At 36.0% G+C, this 17647-nt stretch overlaps 2 protein-coding genes across 4 annotated transcripts; one reads left to right on the forward strand and one right to left on the reverse strand.

Annotated features, from left to right (window-relative positions):
* Positions 1 to 2642: 2642 nt before the first annotated feature.
* Positions 2643 to 4561, reverse strand: LOC145013356 (Translin family protein). 2 transcript variants are annotated; one of them, XM_078972150.1, is made up of 7 exons: positions 4404 to 4561; positions 4147 to 4268; positions 3810 to 3889; positions 3557 to 3698; positions 3320 to 3469; positions 2944 to 3145; positions 2643 to 2865 (listed from the first exon to the last, which is right to left on the reverse strand). In XM_078972150.1, exons 1-7 carry the CDS (start codon positions 4528 to 4530, stop codon positions 2768 to 2770), a joined length of 921 nt encoding a protein of 306 aa, XP_078828276.1. In that variant the 5' UTR covers positions 4531 to 4561; the 3' UTR covers positions 2643 to 2767. The 2 variants fall into 2 exon arrangements, with proteins under 2 accessions (XP_078828276.1, XP_078828277.1); XM_078972151.1 differs by having other exon boundaries at positions 4147 to 4262; positions 4404 to 4541.
* A 7544-nt stretch (positions 4562 to 12105) lies between these two features.
* GEK1 (D-aminoacyl-tRNA deacylase) lies at positions 12106 to 14254 on the forward strand. Of its 2 annotated transcripts, none has more exons than XR_013664830.1 (9): positions 12106 to 12382; positions 12481 to 12661; positions 12770 to 12912; positions 13119 to 13182; positions 13264 to 13316; positions 13398 to 13453; positions 13590 to 13629; positions 13713 to 13868; positions 13987 to 14254. XR_013664830.1 is itself a non-coding variant. In XM_078971889.1 (9 exons), exons 1-9 carry the CDS (start codon positions 12281 to 12283, stop codon positions 14072 to 14074), a joined length of 918 nt encoding a protein of 305 aa, XP_078828015.1. In that variant the 5' UTR covers positions 12107 to 12280; the 3' UTR covers positions 14075 to 14254. The 2 variants fall into 2 exon arrangements, 1 of the variants encoding a protein (XP_078828015.1); XM_078971889.1 differs by having other exon boundaries at positions 12107 to 12382; positions 13555 to 13629.
* Positions 14255 to 17647: the final 3393 nt, after the last annotated feature.

The following is a 17647-nucleotide window of genomic DNA, read 5'->3' on the forward strand; positions in this document are numbered from 1 at the left end:
CTTCTATTATGCATAATTAAGTGTATAAATTAACAAGTAGTATATATTTTATAAACATGACCTCATTTGAATTTGATAATGTCTAATGCAATATAACTGAAAGACATCACACTTCCCTTTCGGGTTTAGAAAAAAAAAAAAAAAAAAAAAAAAAAAAAAAGATATGAGTCGCACGTTGCTAATTGTTTGTACTTAAAGCTTTTAAACAATAGCCCTTGCGATATTGACAACAAGGCTTATTAATTACTAACAAATAATGTAAATGTTCATCTTTAAATCTTTGTACCATAATGTACTACCATCTATGTGCATGCTTCACAGCCACATTTGCTCCCAATCCCTTCTGCTTCCACGTATCACTTCAAAAGAAATCAATGTTCATTGAGATTGAAAAATAAACAAAACTTTTTATAAATACATAAGTATATCATTGAAGGGTAAAATAGTAAAAAGAAAATGTTTCGGATTATAACCGGTTTTTGGGTCAATAGAATCGATCTTATAGAACCGGTTATGATTTCGATGAAAAGCATTTTGACAAACTTGAGTTAAGTGTCGTAACCGGTATATGACTCAAGTTTTTACCAAATTTTTTTATTTTTTTATAATGTTTATTAACAAGAAATTAAAAAAGAAAAAAAAAAGTAGTTAACATATTTCACTATAAGATTCATATTTATGACCGGGCTTAATTAAACATTTTGGGTTATCAATTGGATGGGTTTCAATAATGGGTAACCAATATAACTTGTTGGGCCTTTAAAGACCATAAAAGTCTGTAGCTGGGCACACTAATAATTTTAACTGTTTTGGGACCCAAATAAGTGAACTGATCACTTTGTCTTTGCCGACCTTTGTGTGAGCCTATAAAAAGACTACAAGTGGGACCACTAATTATTTCAATTATATTTTTTTTATCAATATATTAAATAGAGCTAATCAAGAAGGAACTAAATTTCGAAAATAAATAAAGATGTTTTTTTCTTATTATTTTCTTTAACAAAATCAAACAAACACATGCATAGTATATTTATCATTTTAGTGAATCGAAAAAAATTCAAAAAACTACATATGTAAGTATTATACACGCATACATATAATAATTTGTATATATGTGCAAAAATGAGTTTATTTATATATTTATTTTCGAATGACATTTAATCACATATGTGGTATGGATTTAGAGGGTGTTTGACTTAGCTTTTGTGAGGCAAAAATCCATTTTGTAAAATGATTTTTTACAAAAGTTGTTTTTTAAAATGTGTTTGGATTAGCTTTTGAAAAGAAAAAATCAAAAGTTAACGTGTTTTGTTTAATTTTTATATGCAAAATGACTAAAAATGACATGTTTACATATTTATTGAGGGTAGATGAAAATATAAAAATAATTTTAATGTTTAACACTTTTGAAAAGTTGCAAAAGTCATGATTTCGTAACTTTTCAAAAAGAAGAAATTTACTCTATTGGAAAAGTAATTTTGAAAAGTCCTTCTCATCTTTCCAAACATCTTTATGATTTTTTCTAAAAGAAAAAGACAAAAATCATTTTAAAAGTTAAACCAAACACCCTCTTAAATTATGTTTGTGTTTTGACTTTTTGACTTTTCTACGGGATTTGACTTCAGCGGTTTCACTAATGACACCACCCCTCCTAAAGCCCAACATGCATTAGTGAGTTTCATTTTTAGTAAAAATGTTCAAGATATAGAAGTATAATTCGACATGACTCTTAGACAGAAAACAATTTTTGAGTGTTTTCGGGCACCACATGTTCAAGATTTTTCTTATGGCCATTCATATTGATGGTCTTGGCCAACATATGTCACAAGTGGAGTATCGTGATATCATCAACTATTGTCTTATAATCCCATTAATATTTATTCGATTGACGAGTTATGCCATGTTTGTTGCAAATATGCTTGAACTCTTTTGGGGAGCATGCAGTATAATGTAGATAGCTCCCGAGTTTTAAGTACCAACATGATCTAATTAGGGAAGTTTTTTTTGACATTTTTCGGCTCAAGGTTTTAGCCAAAAAAAGTAGCACCTATGAATTTCTTGATTGACCCATTGGAAATGAGATCAACAATTATATGAGTCGATATTTTGGTTTTTGAATGGGTAAAAAGGAAACATGCATGCGTGGATCTAAGAGGGGTTTCCCCTCTCATAGGGTTGGGGGGTGAGATTTTTACCCGAAGCCATGTTGTTCTAAAAGTTGTCTCATGTAAAATGACAAAACATGTGAAAACATACATGGAAAGTCAACAAATGTTTATACCTTTTCACCATCCAAAAAAAGTATTATGGTTCAACTTGTTGTCTATTTACCCAAAAACGTAAAACTTTAATGATGCAGAATATATTTATAAATTTAAAAATAAAAAATAAAAAATTGCCGACTTTGAGCATATGCACCTTATTTTTATTTTTTTAACGATTCACTAAAACGATTAGTGCATTATTAACGTGAGTGTTTTGATTGACAAAATCCATGGGGGAAAAAAATCTATAGTTCCCTCCCCAACTTTAGTTATTTGTTTGCTTTTCACCAATATATATGATCTTTCAATTAGTTATTTGTTTATATAATATTAATTAATACCTACAACATATTATACATATTTTTTTTAACAAAAGGATAACGAAAACAAGAGACCAGATATAGATACTTTAACACCTATTGTCCAAAAGCAAGTTTCACAATAACATGAGGTAAAACATTGTAACATTCATAAACACAAAACACAACATAAAAACTACTTAATTACTCAAATTCAGACACACCCAACAAGGCATAACTCGGATCTTCTATTCCATTAAGAGACGTATACTCCGACCCTCTCACATGAACACTAAAACAAGCTGCAATAAAACAATACAAAAATTCACACACTATAAACACACACATTATAAAGTTTTCATTAAAAAACAAAAACATACCATTTTCTATTTTCATCACACTCTGTAGCATCACATCCATCTTACTTTTCATGTCCCAACTCTCATCCATTTTTGGAGCCAAAAGCGTAAGTTCTCTATAGATTTCACGCACAAATCTACATATCTTTTCAGCATATTCAATTTCCCCATCTGATATTCTCCCAATTGCTAACCTCATCAACTCCCCAGTCAAATCAGCCAACTAAGCAAAAAAACAATCATGTCAGATATAAATCAGATACACACTGGCCCACCAGATCACTGAACAACACAGAGTTTGTCAGGCCAATGATCCACGTTGGAGTTGAAACTCTTCTCATAAGACGGAAAAGATATCACTCTCACTGAGAGGGGCAAAAAGGGAATTTTAACTTACCCCCAAGATATAGTCAAGGATGTTGATTTGCAAGGGTTCAAGAGAAGGGTCGCTAAGTGGTAACAACAAGGAGTTAATTTCTTCAAGATTCAATAGAGTGCCAGTAGTGCAGAATTTACATAATGTTGCAGCTTCGACATATTCTTGAACCTGAAAAGGTGGAGGCTTTATTATTTAAAATAAGTAATTTTGTAATTTTATTTATGGGAATTTTGTGAAATGGGGTAAAGAGGTAACCCCAGGAGAGTATGCGCGTCTTAGTTTCCAGAAATCAGTTCCTTGTAATTCGTTTACTAATCGGGCTATATACTGATCTTTCACAGCTGAAAGATCTTTTTCGGCTTTTTGTAACACCTCGTCTTTGTTGTTTTTGCTGATTCTGTTGATGAGATGGAATAGAATGAGTTAAATAACTTAAAATTTACATGAATCAAGGTTTATAGAAACTAGGAATGGTTAAGGTTTGAAGAAACCATGGATGGGAATTCACCTGTGCACTTGAAAGATCACCTTTTTGCTGTTAATGGTGATGTCGCGACTTGCTTTCACTACCCTTTCCCTCTTGTCATTCTGCAATAAGTAATTATCGCGAATTCATTTGGGGAAAATCTCGATGTGGCAATCATAACAAGTTTGCTATCACAGACGTACTAAAATGGTTGGGAATCGGGATGCCATTAGGTTTTGCAAATTACTTGGAACTAAATCATTTTGGTGCATATGTAAAGGTAAAATCATCAGAAGTAGATTCATGATAATTGATAGAGGTTTACATGAGAAGTGAGAAATGTGCGAGTGTTGGGAATAAAGAAATCGAGAATACTAACGAATTGATTGAGGTATTCAGCGTATTTGGAGAACGAGTCTTTCATGGATGACGATGTTGGGGCTGATTCCGTTAGGATTGATCTAGGTTTTTTAACAGCACCTTGCATTGTTGAATCTGCAACTGCATCGAAAATGTTAACATAAATGTAAGCGAGTGTAAATATTGTTTTCGAAATTCGAATTATAAAAGGAGAACTCCACCTAAAACAGAAATTAGGGTTTTTTGCAGGTGAAAAGTTAGGGTTTAAGGAATTACGTTGACGGATGCGGTGAGATTTGGGAGCCATGAGAAAGAGCTGCCTGTGTAAATGTAACGACGCCGACGAGTACAACATCCGCCGACTGGCGCTACCAAAAACGATTTCCATCTTCGAATATAACATTTTTTCGTACAAGTTTTTATTTTATTTTATGTTTCTAATTATTATCTTTCTCAAGGATTGTAAATGATTCTTTGATTAATTAAGTTCACATGACTTAGATTTTATTTTGGCTCAAGCCATTCCATGTTTGTGTTAAAAAAATGGTATTTGCATTAAAATAGAAAGAAAACAAACTACAAATTGTGCTACAATAACCGTATATTTTAACAGAGACATCAAATTTACATTGGACATGAGTTTGAATAAGATACTATAGATATATTGGTAATATCGTTTTGAGCCCAAATTTTAATCCAACTGCCACTTGTCTTTTGATCCAGTCTAACAACGACCTATATAAGGGCAAGCACAACTTGAACGAAGAAGGCAATAAATCGAGAAAAGATGGCAACATTAGTTTCAAATAACTAAAGAAAAGATTGAAACACAAGATGAGGAGACTCGATGCTTCATGCTTAAATCTATTTTTTTAACAGCCAAATTAGAAAACTACCCACGTATTAGCGATTTGCTTGACATTATGGAAAAAAATATGATATAAAAGCCGATTGTTAAAATTTATAACAACGTTAGAGCCTCTAAACTTTAACAAAGTAAAAGAAAAAAGTTTGATAGTATTCAGAATATCATCTTTTCGTCTCGACTTCTCCTCAAACACCATATAATTATAATTACGAAATCTCCATAACTCTACTTCCACTGATGGAAGTAAAGTTATAAAACACAACATCACACCATAAGAAGGACGTTGAATATCCATCAGCTCCATTCCTCGAAGGGACAAACCTAACCTAGTAGGTTGACTTGTTGCAATACAAGGGGTGGTTGTATAAATTGTTCTTCTTCGCCCCCCCCCCCCCCACCCCCCCCCCCCACCCTTACATATCACCTCAAATTCCAAACGTCTCTTTCACCTTGCAATTCGGATCTAATTTAAACCGAAAGATCATGTTAAAGCGGTTTGTCGAAGTGTTATCACGTAACCATCAATCTAGCCAAACCGAGTTTGATTTACCGATTCAATTCCACGGAATAATGGGCTTTTGAACTACATTATGATCGTTAAATAAATTTATAGCCAATGATCTTAGCCCAAATTTGTGCATTTTTACACAGACATCTAAGCTGCCATCATGGTCATGTATGGCCTCTATGACCTGAACTCATTTGGTACTTTGGGGAATTCAGGAAATGTCATTTTCATTTGTAAAGAAGAGCATGGTTAAGAGAACTTAAGCTCCTAATCCCTAAGCCACTTATTTCCGTATGAAAATGGTCTTATCCCAGCTAACCCACATAATTTCCTTTTTCTTTCCATCACAACCCCTTAAGAAATTACACCTACCTCTATCTTTTTCAAAATTCTTTTCGGAACTTTGAAAATGGACATGAAGTAGATTCCAAGGCTCCCAAGAACCAACTTAACAAGGTAAGTCCACCTCTTATAGAAATCATTATAGTCTTCCAAAAGCCAATCTAGTTCTAAATTTACCCACCACTGAATCTTAATAGGGAATATGAACCATATTCGATCCAACCGGTAATCTAAGATAAATAAACGGAAGATTACCTTGGATACATCTTGCTTGAATAATTGCCTCCTAAATCTCTTGATTATCAACACCAACACCGAAAAGTTAGGACTTATTCATATTGATTTTCAAACACCGAGGCAAAATCAAAACAATTGAGTAACATAATTATATTCTCCACATCAACTCTACTCCACTTAAACAAAAATAACACACCATCAACATAAAACAAGTTACAAGTGAGAAACCGGTAACCAGAATTCCTTATGAAAACACCTCTAATGAGATTATGAGAAACCGTTTCTTCAATAACCACGTGAAGGCCCTCCATAACTAAAATGAAAAGAAAATATGTTAAAGGATCACTTTGTCTCACACCTCTAAATAAAGAAAACTCGCAAGTTAGACTTCCATTAATCAGGATAGACAATCTAGATGTAGACAAACATCCACATCCACCCTCTCCATATATACCTGCCCAAAACCGAGGACTTCCAACATATGATCAAGAAACTTCCAAATCAAATAGTCGTATGCTTTTTTAAAATCGACATTAAAGATAAGAAGTTACTTATTATTATTTTTTTATACCAAGCGACGATCATTAAAGGTCCATGAAAATTTTGAAGACCTTTAGTAAAATCGAATTGCACACCGCTCACCAAACCATCCACCACCTTAGCAAAATGAATAGCCAAAATCTTAGCTATAATCTTTTATTGCACGCCTATTAACAAAATCGACATATATTCTTTAACCATAGCTGGGTTCGAAACCTTCGGAATCAAAGTAATAAACGAGGAACTACACCTGTTCAGTCGCGTACTTGTTTGAAACAATATTTTATGAACCCGGTAATGATTTTATCACAAGTGTCAATGATAAAAAAAATAAACATTTTAGATGCATTTTCAGTATTTAATTTTCAATTTTAAATATCATGTTAGAATTCAAAATACGAATCAAAATACTAAACAAACTTTATGTAACGACCAAAAATTTCAACCAATTTTTAACTTTTCAAAAACAACCCATTTTAATAATGTTATTACAAAAAGGTTTTCAATACATTTTTTATCAGAGTATTTCCCAAAACCATATCATAAAACACAAACACGAGGAGCGGTACGATCACGTCTTTGCCTTGCCACAGTTTCCTGAAGAACCTGAAAAACATTAAACCACAACTGTAAGCCCGAAAGCTTAGTGAGATACCCCCAAAATACCAACCACATATACCATACTCATAACATGTTATATCTCAACAAATTGCAGAACATCCATGCATATCAGGTCTACTGTGTGACTGGTCTGCCGTGTCGGGCCTTCAGTCCACCTAGTCCACCCTCCGCGTCTAGTCATGTCCCTCGAGTCTGTAGTGTGGTTGGTCCGCCCGCACCGGGCCTTCAACCCACCTGGTCCACTCTCTGAGTCTACAGTATGACCGGTCCACCCGTATCGGGCCTTCAGTCGGCCTGGTCCACTCTCTGAACCTCGGTACATCTTGTCCGCCCTCGTGGGGCCTACAGCGTATCCGAACCGCTCGCTGGGCCTTCGAAATAACCGATCCGCCCTGGGTATGTTGGCCTACAGCACAAAGCAGGTCCCGCCTCAACCCAACCACAGTCAAACAACCATGTGCACGTAAACATACAATCATATAACAATTCACATTCAATCAAACCGATCTAGCATATCACGTAACACAACATACTCTAAGCAGGATGCCGACCTAACCGGTCACTAGCATAGCATCACCCTATATACCAGGATACCGACCTTAACCAGGTCTCTAACGAATATCATCCTAATTACCAGGATGCAAACATAGTAAAACAACAACATAACAACAATACCCGGATTACAATCTGATAACGGGCCGACCTTGGTGCCTTAGACCCTGTTGATATAGTGAGGATAACTCACCTCGTAACGGCTGACTGGAAAGATAAGACCGAGATGCTCCGACCACTGACACGATCTCCACCACTGTCTAGCACCAAAACTAAACTCAAAACAAAACCAACAATTACCAAAATGCCCTTAGAAGTCAACTGGTCAACTCTTTGTCAAAGTCAAAGTCAACCTTCTAGCTGACTCTACTCGCCGAGTCAGCCCTCTGACTCGCCGAGTCCCCCATCACTGAAAAGGACCCATCTCAACTCACTGATTCATCCCTTAGACTCATCGATTCTTAGCTTAACCAGGAAAGGCTAAGACCTCAAGACCAGACTCGTCGAGTCCAAGAACAGACTCATCGAGTCCAAGGCTATCTTCAGCCAACATGCCGAGTTGTTCTTCAAACTCGTCGAGTTCTTGCCCGCCTTCAAGCAACTCGCCGAGTACACCCTTGTGACTCGTCGAGTACCACTAGCTCTTAACCCATACAGAAGTCTTCCAGGCCATGCAATCGATCCAAAACGTAGATCTACCCTTCTACAACCCTTCCATCACGTAAAGTGGCAAACTTTACGTGAATCCAAAGAGATCTAGGCATTTTACACTCTAGGGCTAGGGTTTGGGACAAGATGGCTTCACCCAACACTCCATAACAGGGACTTTAATTCCCTCTAGACATTCTCCATTTTAGATCTGAGGTAGCAACCTCAAATATAACCTTTAAACTCTAAATACCACAAGCTAAACTTCCCACTCATCCCCAAAATGGTGAATCTAGATGAATAGCAGCCCAAGGACGAGATAATACCTCAAAAGGAAGCCCTAACAGCAAGGAAATCCGAATCTAAGCAAAGCCCCTTTCTCCAAGCCTCCTAACTCTCCAAGATCTTCCTCCAAATCTCTTCTCCAAAGCTTAAATGCACTTAAATCCTTCACAATCACGCTTCTAGGGTTTTCTGGACTTCAAGGGAAGGTAAGGAGACTGGGGAGAGGGTATAATGTCCTTTATATAGGGCTCATCCCCCGAAATTAGGGTTTTCTTCGCACAGCGCCTACTCGTCGAGTTGGCCACTTAACACGCGACCTGAGTCGCGACCCTACTCGCCGAGTCAGCCCATGGACTCGCCGAGTTTCCCTTCAAATTTACACTTTGAACCCTGAACTTGCACTCCTGGACTCGGGATGTTACAATTCTCCCTGTAACGCCCGTAGATCAGGGCTAGTCAATTTAGAGACAATAAGCGTCAAAAATGACTTTTTGATAGAAAATTATTTAGGATGAATAATCCTAACTAAGTTGTAGTATATGTTACAAGGTTTCCGTACATATAAAGAATGCCAAAATCCGAGTTATAACGAAGAAGTTATGACTTGTTAAAGTTTCGCGACAGAACCGACACAACGCTGAATGACGTAAAAAGTGAATTTACGTTAGAGTGATATTTAGCCTTAGCAATCTAAACAAGAATCGAAGATCTCGTTGTTAGTAGCGAAACGACGAAAAGTTAGGCAAGAACGGACGTTGGACGAAGAAGTTATGAATTTATAACGAAATTTTCTGTCCCGACCTATTAAAAATAAATAATAAAAATAAAAGTCAAAATTAGCTGACGGAGTCTAAACGAAAGTTGAAGATCGTAGTCTCACCTACGCGTGGATATAAAGAACATCGAAAACGGAGTTCGTATGAAGAATATATGAATTTTCGAAGTTTATTAATTAATTAATAATTAAATTTAATTATTAAATCTCGGTATTATCCGAAGGCGAGTCATCGGACTCATCCGAAGTACGCCCCGCGTACAGCGAAGCATGACGACCTTCGCACTCGAGTTCTTCGGATGACGCATGCAGTGACGAATTCGGACGCGTACGCCCCGCGTACTCTGAGGCTCCAGCCTCCTATAAATAGGATGCGAGGGCAGCCGGTTCTTTTGTTCATTTTCTCTCTTTTCTCTCCCGTTTTGCATCGATTTGCGTGCCAGAAATACCCCGAAGCCCCGATATTATTCTCGAGCCCCGAAGCAAGTCCCGAGATCCCGAAGATCCCGAGAAGTGCAGTTCCCGAGCCGAAGCTCTGCCCGCGAGAAGTTCGATTTTTGTGGAGATCTTCCAGATCTACCGAAGAATACTACTTCTGCAAGTCGTAGTGCTGTCCGATCATCTTCTGATCAAGTGAGTGTATACTACCTTTCATAAACACGATAATAATACAAGTATGGTTTAAGTGTATTAAGTTTATTGTTGTTTATATGTGTGAGTGTGTAGTTATTTTCTTCTAACACATAAATGTGACGTATTTGCTATGAAATACGTGCTATGTGTTTATATGTTATTTGTCTATTTGAGACGGGCATGGAAATTGGAGTTTTATATAGGTGTTAAATAATTTAAACTGTGTAAATATTTATATCTACAAAATTGTTGGGTAGAACATAGGTAGATGGAATAGTTGGTGACTATGGAGTTAGCGCCTATTGTATAAACCTTGGCGACGATGTGACTTCGTGCCTATTTGATGAACCTTGGCGACTATGGAGTTAGCACACGTTGAGTAAACTTTGGCGACTATGGAGTTAGCGCTTGTTGAGTAAGCCTTGGCGACTATGGAGTTAGCGTTTGTTAAGTGAACTTTGGTGACTATGGAGTTAGCGCCAGATAACTATGGATTTAGTACTTGATAAATAAGCTTTGGCAGCAATGGAATTCGTGCCAAATTCCTTACGAATAAATGAATGAAGGATAGTTGGTTCTTAGGGTAAAACCTTAAGAAGATAATGGGGATGGGTAATTGGGTTGATTGTTTGCTGATTACATATAATAATTATATTATTGTGGGTTGAAAACCCTATATGCTCACCAGGCTCCCAAGCCTGACCCACTCAGTTTTCTTTTCATTACAGGTAATGGCACAAGGGTATAAGTTGGTGGACTTGACGAGGGATTTTGGATTATATATCAGTAGTTGAATAACTATTGTAAGGTCTATTTTATATTGTTTATGATTTTGGTCTGTAACGAACATGACATCCCGAGTTTTTATTATTTAATGAAAATACATTCTTTTCGAGAAATGTTTTGATAAATGGTTATCATATTTTATTTTGGGAACAAATTCCGCAACCGTTTTCTTTAAACGATCACTCTGATTTATAAAAAAAAAAACATAAACAAATCGGTCTTTTCTGGCCGTGAAATTGGGGATGTCACACTCCCCCACTTAAATTAGGCTTCGTCCTCGAAGCTTGCGACAACACAACTCTAGAACTACTTCCGCAATGCACCTCCTGGCATTAACCAGACCAGATTCCTCAAAACACAGCCATCGAAACCCGAACCCAACTTTCTCTCTTCTTGCGGTGTTCTGATCCCCGCTTCAAGCCGGCCACCGGCCTCATCCTCTGATAGCCACACCTAACCACCGAGTATCACTCCCTGATACTTCGCTCGCTCCAAGTCACAACACTCACTTGACTCATACGAGCTAGAGATAATCCCTGAACCGCTAGAATCCTGATCTGAATTCAACTTTACCTAGTCCATGCTGACAGGATGATACATCCCTTGATCTCATAGAAACTCTCATGAGTTCCCCTCCACAATCTCATACCCATGCTGAAATGGCTCAAGCATCCTCGGGTTGGAAAACGCGATACATTAACAATACCTCCAAACATCCCCCATAATGTTTCTTAACCGAAATAGAGTTGGGAATCCAAGACTCCATCTCTGCATCCCTTACGAGCCTCTTGACTTTACACCCTCGGAATTTCCTTCCGTAACCTCGGCAGACATCCAAACCGGATGTGATACCATATCACCACCGCACACACTGTGCAACAACCATAATAGAAACACTTCAATCATAACTTCGCACTACTGATTTCACTTCCGCGACTTACATTCCCTCTCAGAGCTACATTCCTTTCATTTTTCCTTACCAAGGAGATCCACTTGGCTGTCTTGACACTACCACCAGTGTCAAGGTGCTCACCCAATACAATACCATTTCCTTATGACATAACCGTTATCTCATGCACCACACATAGTCTGAATCCACTCGGGAAGACTCTCAAATCCATACAAATTTAAGAAAAATAAAGACAAGATTATTACACAAATATAAATCAAAGTGGAACCCTATTGTAAATGATTTAATTTGCTCAAAGTAAAATTCCCAACAACGGCACCCTGATTCCCCGTCAATCGAGAAAATCCCCGCCAATAGTTTCATGAATTCCCAAACTAATCAATCATCAAATTCCCATTTCCACCATCACTAAACCCAAATCACATACTCAACTGGCATCGAATAGAAAATGGTGGTATTAGTGGTGGCAACAACCACCGATCCGGCGTCGTATGGACCGGCGACAGCGCTCTTAGCCATGGGAAATTGGAACCCCGGCGCATCCTTTCAGGTACTGATCTCTACTTCCAATACCTCTCCTCCATTTCTAGTTACTAATTCGTATACCTTTCTAAACTCGAATTGCTTTTGTAAAAACTTTTGGTAAAGGGGATTAGAAGTAAAGTAAACGGAGATGTGAGATTACTGGAGCACGATAAAGGGATAGTGGAGGAGGATCATTTAGATAATCGGTGGGAAGAGGCTACAGGCGAGGTTGTCGACGAGATCATCTTCCTCAGCAAACACACCGCCGTCACTAATCGCCCTGCTCTTACCATTCACCCAATCGGTATTATCTCTAATTCATTTCTTCATGATCACTGATTGCTATTTAGCCATTACAGATGTCAATTCGATCTCAATTCTCATTTCTCAAGCTTCATATGTATTTAATTAGGTGTGCCTCATCTAAAAGAAGGAGATGTTCCACCACAAGGAGGAAAACCTGGATGGGCAGCAATTCCTAGCCCTCGAATGACACCATGGTTGATACTCTTAAAGAAACTTGCCCAATCTCATAACTTAGTTCCTGAATTCGAGGTACGATTAACTTCAATTCTAGCAAGAAACTCATAACATCTTACATTCTTAATTTTTGTCACTAAATCAAACATCCTACTTGCACTTTTGTCCTGAACATGACACCTCATGAATCATCCACAATACTGGAAAACAACACTTAACCTAATTTGCAGCAAGATTTCTTGACAAAAACACTCTTTTTAATTTCAACTTGTATGTTGTAGATCACTTTGGAGGCTACTCATCATGGTCCAATTACAAACAAGCCAACCATGTTTGTTGAGATAGGTAAATAATAACATCTCAAACTTCTTATTTTGTGTAATTCTTCATGTTTTATTGTTCAAATCAAATGAATGTATTGTATAGGTAGCACAATTGAATGCTGGAATAGGAAAGATGCTGCTCAAGTCATTGCTCAAGTTCAGTACATTTCCATGACCTAATTCTATCATCAGTTGCATGATTTCATCATCTGAATATTTTTTTCTTGATTTTTGAAGTTAGTTTGGGAAGGATTAGGAATTGGAAGTGGAGAGGCTATTGGAAACTGGAACAGGTATTACCAATTAGTGCATTATTTCAATCTTCTGATGTTGGACAAAATACAAATATACCCCTATTTGTTAATTTTTTTTTAAAAACCTTTTTATGTCCCAGTGCGTGTGGTAATAAAAAAGTGCTTCTGGGTATAGGGGGAGGGCATTATGTACCTCGCCACATGGACATTATCTTGTGAGTTACTTTCTTGTTTTCTTGATTGACATTTTTTTTTTTATAAATTATAAATATAGATATTATTGTTTATAAATATTTAGGAAAGGTGGTGTGTGTTTTGGTCATTTGTTATCTGGATATTCATTGCCAATGGAAGATGGTGGTGGAGGGACATGGAAACATGCAATCAAAGCTTCATATGATGCAACACTTGAAGCTTTTCATGGGGGTGAAATTATTGCTCATCTTGATCAAAAGTAAACAAAAAAAAACTTCATTTTTATAATTAAAAATTACTAATTTTAATGTCATAAATGGGTAACCTATTGTAGAAGAAAGTTAAATTAACTTGAAAAACATTGATTAAAATGACAGGAGTTTCAAGGGATGGCAAAAGAAAGCAATTATCGAGTACCTAAATGAACAAAATATAAAAATCGGCAAACCAAGCGATTTCTATTGATATCAACATGTGCATTTATGATTTATCATTTATGTGTATCAGAGTTAAGAATTATGTTACAGTATTCATACTTTACTTTTTTTTTTTTGTGGTTTTTATTTACACTATTTCCTACATATTGTAATACAAAATTTTGTTTAGCTCAATAAGCATGAGCCTCAATTTTAAACTTCATGAAAATCAAGGGTTAATGATCTAAATGGGTAATGAATTTTGATTTTTGTCTACACTAATTATAAAAAGAACTATAGCAAGAAACAAGAGAACAAGAAAAAAAAATTACAAATTATTTAGAGGAAATTGCATACAACAATTCCAAGGAAAAGAACACTTTCTATGTCTATTACTAATCCAAAGAAATGAAAATTATCTAACAGAATAAAAAATGGTACCCATTGCATTTTACCTTCTTCAGAAACTGTATCATTACAATATCTCCATAACTACCAAAGTGTCGTGCTAACCATCGCATCAATCACACTTCTTTTATTAGTGTTACCTTTAAGATTGCCCACTTGATCGAATAAAGTGTTCATGCAATAAAAATAACTAACTTGGATGTCTAACCATTTGATAATTGTATTCCAAGTTTTAGTAGTCATCTCGTATCTAACGAACAAATGATCCAATTGCTCCACATCCAAGTTATAAATCGGATAGAGTACTAGGAATATCAATTCCAAGGTAATCAAGGTTACTTCGACAATCTAATCATTCTAATTCTCCACACAATAATTAGCTTTCCAAGAAATAAATCCATTGACCTCTTAAAAAAAAGATAAAATTATTGGTGATCATAGCTTGATGTTGATTTGGCAACTTATGTGGTATATATAAATTGTGCCCTAGAACTGAATGGTGCACTAGAATGCAAAAAAAAAAAAAAATAAAAAAATAAAAAATAAAAAAAATGACGTCTTCTTCATCAATTTCTCACTCATCCTTAGGGTACGAATTCACTTATTGCTCATGTGGTCTTCCCACTCGTATTCACACATCTAGGACAAAAAAAAAAAAAAAACCCGAAAAAAAGTTAATGATATTCTCGGTAGGTCGTTTTTATGATTTTGACTTTGGTTTATTGATTTCTAATTTGGCAGTTAAAATCACACTACTTAATTGAAAACACATGATAAAATTCAATTTATTAAGTTCCAAAAAAGAACTCATACATATACCATTGTTAAGATCCTAAAAAAACATACATCACGAGTTTAACATAACAATTCACTTTCCTCCCAAACTAATCAATACAATCAACAAGCTTTCACTACATAAATGCTTCATCATCAAGCTATGATTACGGGTAATATTATCTTAGTTTGAATAGGTAAAATAAGTTTATTGGTTAAATATGTACAGAAAAAAACATGGTTACATAAATATGTACACAGACCAAAGTTCGTTACCCTTTTAAATCATTAATTTTTCTACTTAATATCTCATTAATGACACATTATATAAATTAATGTCACCTAATTCATTTTACCCATAAACCTATGATTACCATTGAAGTCGAAAGCTTTATCTTTTGGGGGTAGATTAACATTAATCAAATCGGTGTTGGGGAACCTTCCAAACTACTTCCTGTCACTTTATGTGGCACCTGAGGGGGTACTAAACGAACTAGAAAAGATAAGAAGGAGATTTTTATGGGTTGTCTCAAACGAAAAGAGCAAGATACATTGGGTATCTTGGGACAAAGTCATTGCGGATAAAAAAGCAGGTGGCTTGGGAGTCGGATCCATCAAATCATTAAATATATTATTGATTGCCAAGTGGTGGTGGAGACTCAGGACACAACCATCCTCTCTATGGGCAAAAGTTATCATTGGAATCCATAAACTTGCTAATAGGACTGACAAATGCTATTCAAAGAAAACTATGACAGAAACCTGGAATAAGATAACAAATATTAAAAGTAAGATAGAGAAGAATGGTATTTCACCAAGCAAAATAATCAAAAGGCAACATGCCACAGCTGGGGAGCAATGGAGATGTGAACTAAATGAAGACGGTAAGTTCCAGGTGAAAACCCTTCGACAACTACTGAATAGTCAAGAACCTGTTGACAGTAGAAAGATTAGGTGGATCAAAGAAATTCCAATCAAATTCATTTGCTTCATTTGAAGGGAAAAATGGGACATATCCCTTCCGTCGTGGCACTAACCAACATCAACAGGGGCGTATCTCTCCCATCTAAAACATGTTGTCAATGCTCCACAACAGATGAAACTGGAAACCATGCTTTGATTCAATGTCCGTTTGTAAAAACTGTGTTGAAGTGGATATTCAAATGGTGTAACATCCTGTCACACCCCCAAACCAAGGATGGTGGAAACGTCCAGGGGTGGCAGACTTCATGTATAGTATCACAACAACGAGTATAATAGTGCTCAAAGTAATTACAACCATCATAAATATAATTGAAAAAGTTACACCAAAGTATATGTTTACATGATTCAAATCAATTACATTATGATGACAAAATGAACTGTTTGACGATTTATCGTCCCATCCTCAAAACGCTGTTGATTTCCTGTTTCACTGAATTCCTGAGAATACAAGTTGTTTGAAAAAGTTTCAACACAAAGGTTGGTGAGTTCATAAGCTTTTTAGATAAAGAGTTTGGAAACCGTTCCTTGTAATGAGTGGTGTGTTACCAAGAAAAATCCAATATTTTCTTTATAAAAGTTATGTGGTCCAAAATTTTGTGACCGAAAATGAACAAGTGTTGGTCATACTTAAAGATATAAAAGTGGTTTTAAATTTGCGTAAAACCCTTTCTGATTTGAGAAAAATCCCGAAATGAATGGTGTGTAGTCTTAAATACCAAGACCGAAAGTATACAATAATATATGTAATTATTGATATGAAAAGTGATTTTAAATCGACATAAAACCCCTTTTGATTTATGAAAATCCCCGTAAACTTTATGTGTTGTTAACTTCCTATGTGAGCTGCTATAACCATACTATGACTGAATGAACTTGCCACAGCGTTTCTCAGGCATCGCGAAACTGAAATGACATTTGTCACCCGTAGACCTGCAGGTCCTACTGTAGCTAGCAGTAAGGTGTGGGGTGTCAAACCCAATATAGATCTATACACAACTATCACGTTCTCCCTCCAGGAGACTCTGATTATAACTACTAGGAATTTATATCCCGCACTCGGACGTACGGAAAGAGATTGTCTCACAATTTAGGTCAACAAGTTTACATGTGGTGTGCGTCAGTGTACAACCTTTTTATGTGGGAATAAAACCTTCCGAAATGTGTTTGTTGTGTTAATGGAAACATAAACCATACCTATTATAGTTTATCCAAAACGTTTGTAATGTATAAGAACTCTTTTATGAAAACGAATTAGTGTTATGAATCCATAAATTATGCTTATTATAGCTTAATATACATGTTCTAAATGAATGAATAATCTTATCATGAATGACTAGGTTTCAGTTTATGATGATAAACTAACAAGGAAACACATTCAGTATTTAGAACTTGTTGTTATACACTTTGCTCGACATAATACAAAGTGTTATGAAAGTTATATGCTGTTAACTAATTT

Source organism: Lactuca saligna, chromosome 8 (genome assembly GCF_052625555.1).
Source record: "Lactuca saligna cultivar CGN05327 chromosome 8, ASM5262555v1, whole genome shotgun sequence".
Lineage (NCBI taxonomy): Eukaryota > Viridiplantae > Streptophyta > Magnoliopsida > Asterales > Asteraceae > Lactuca > Lactuca saligna.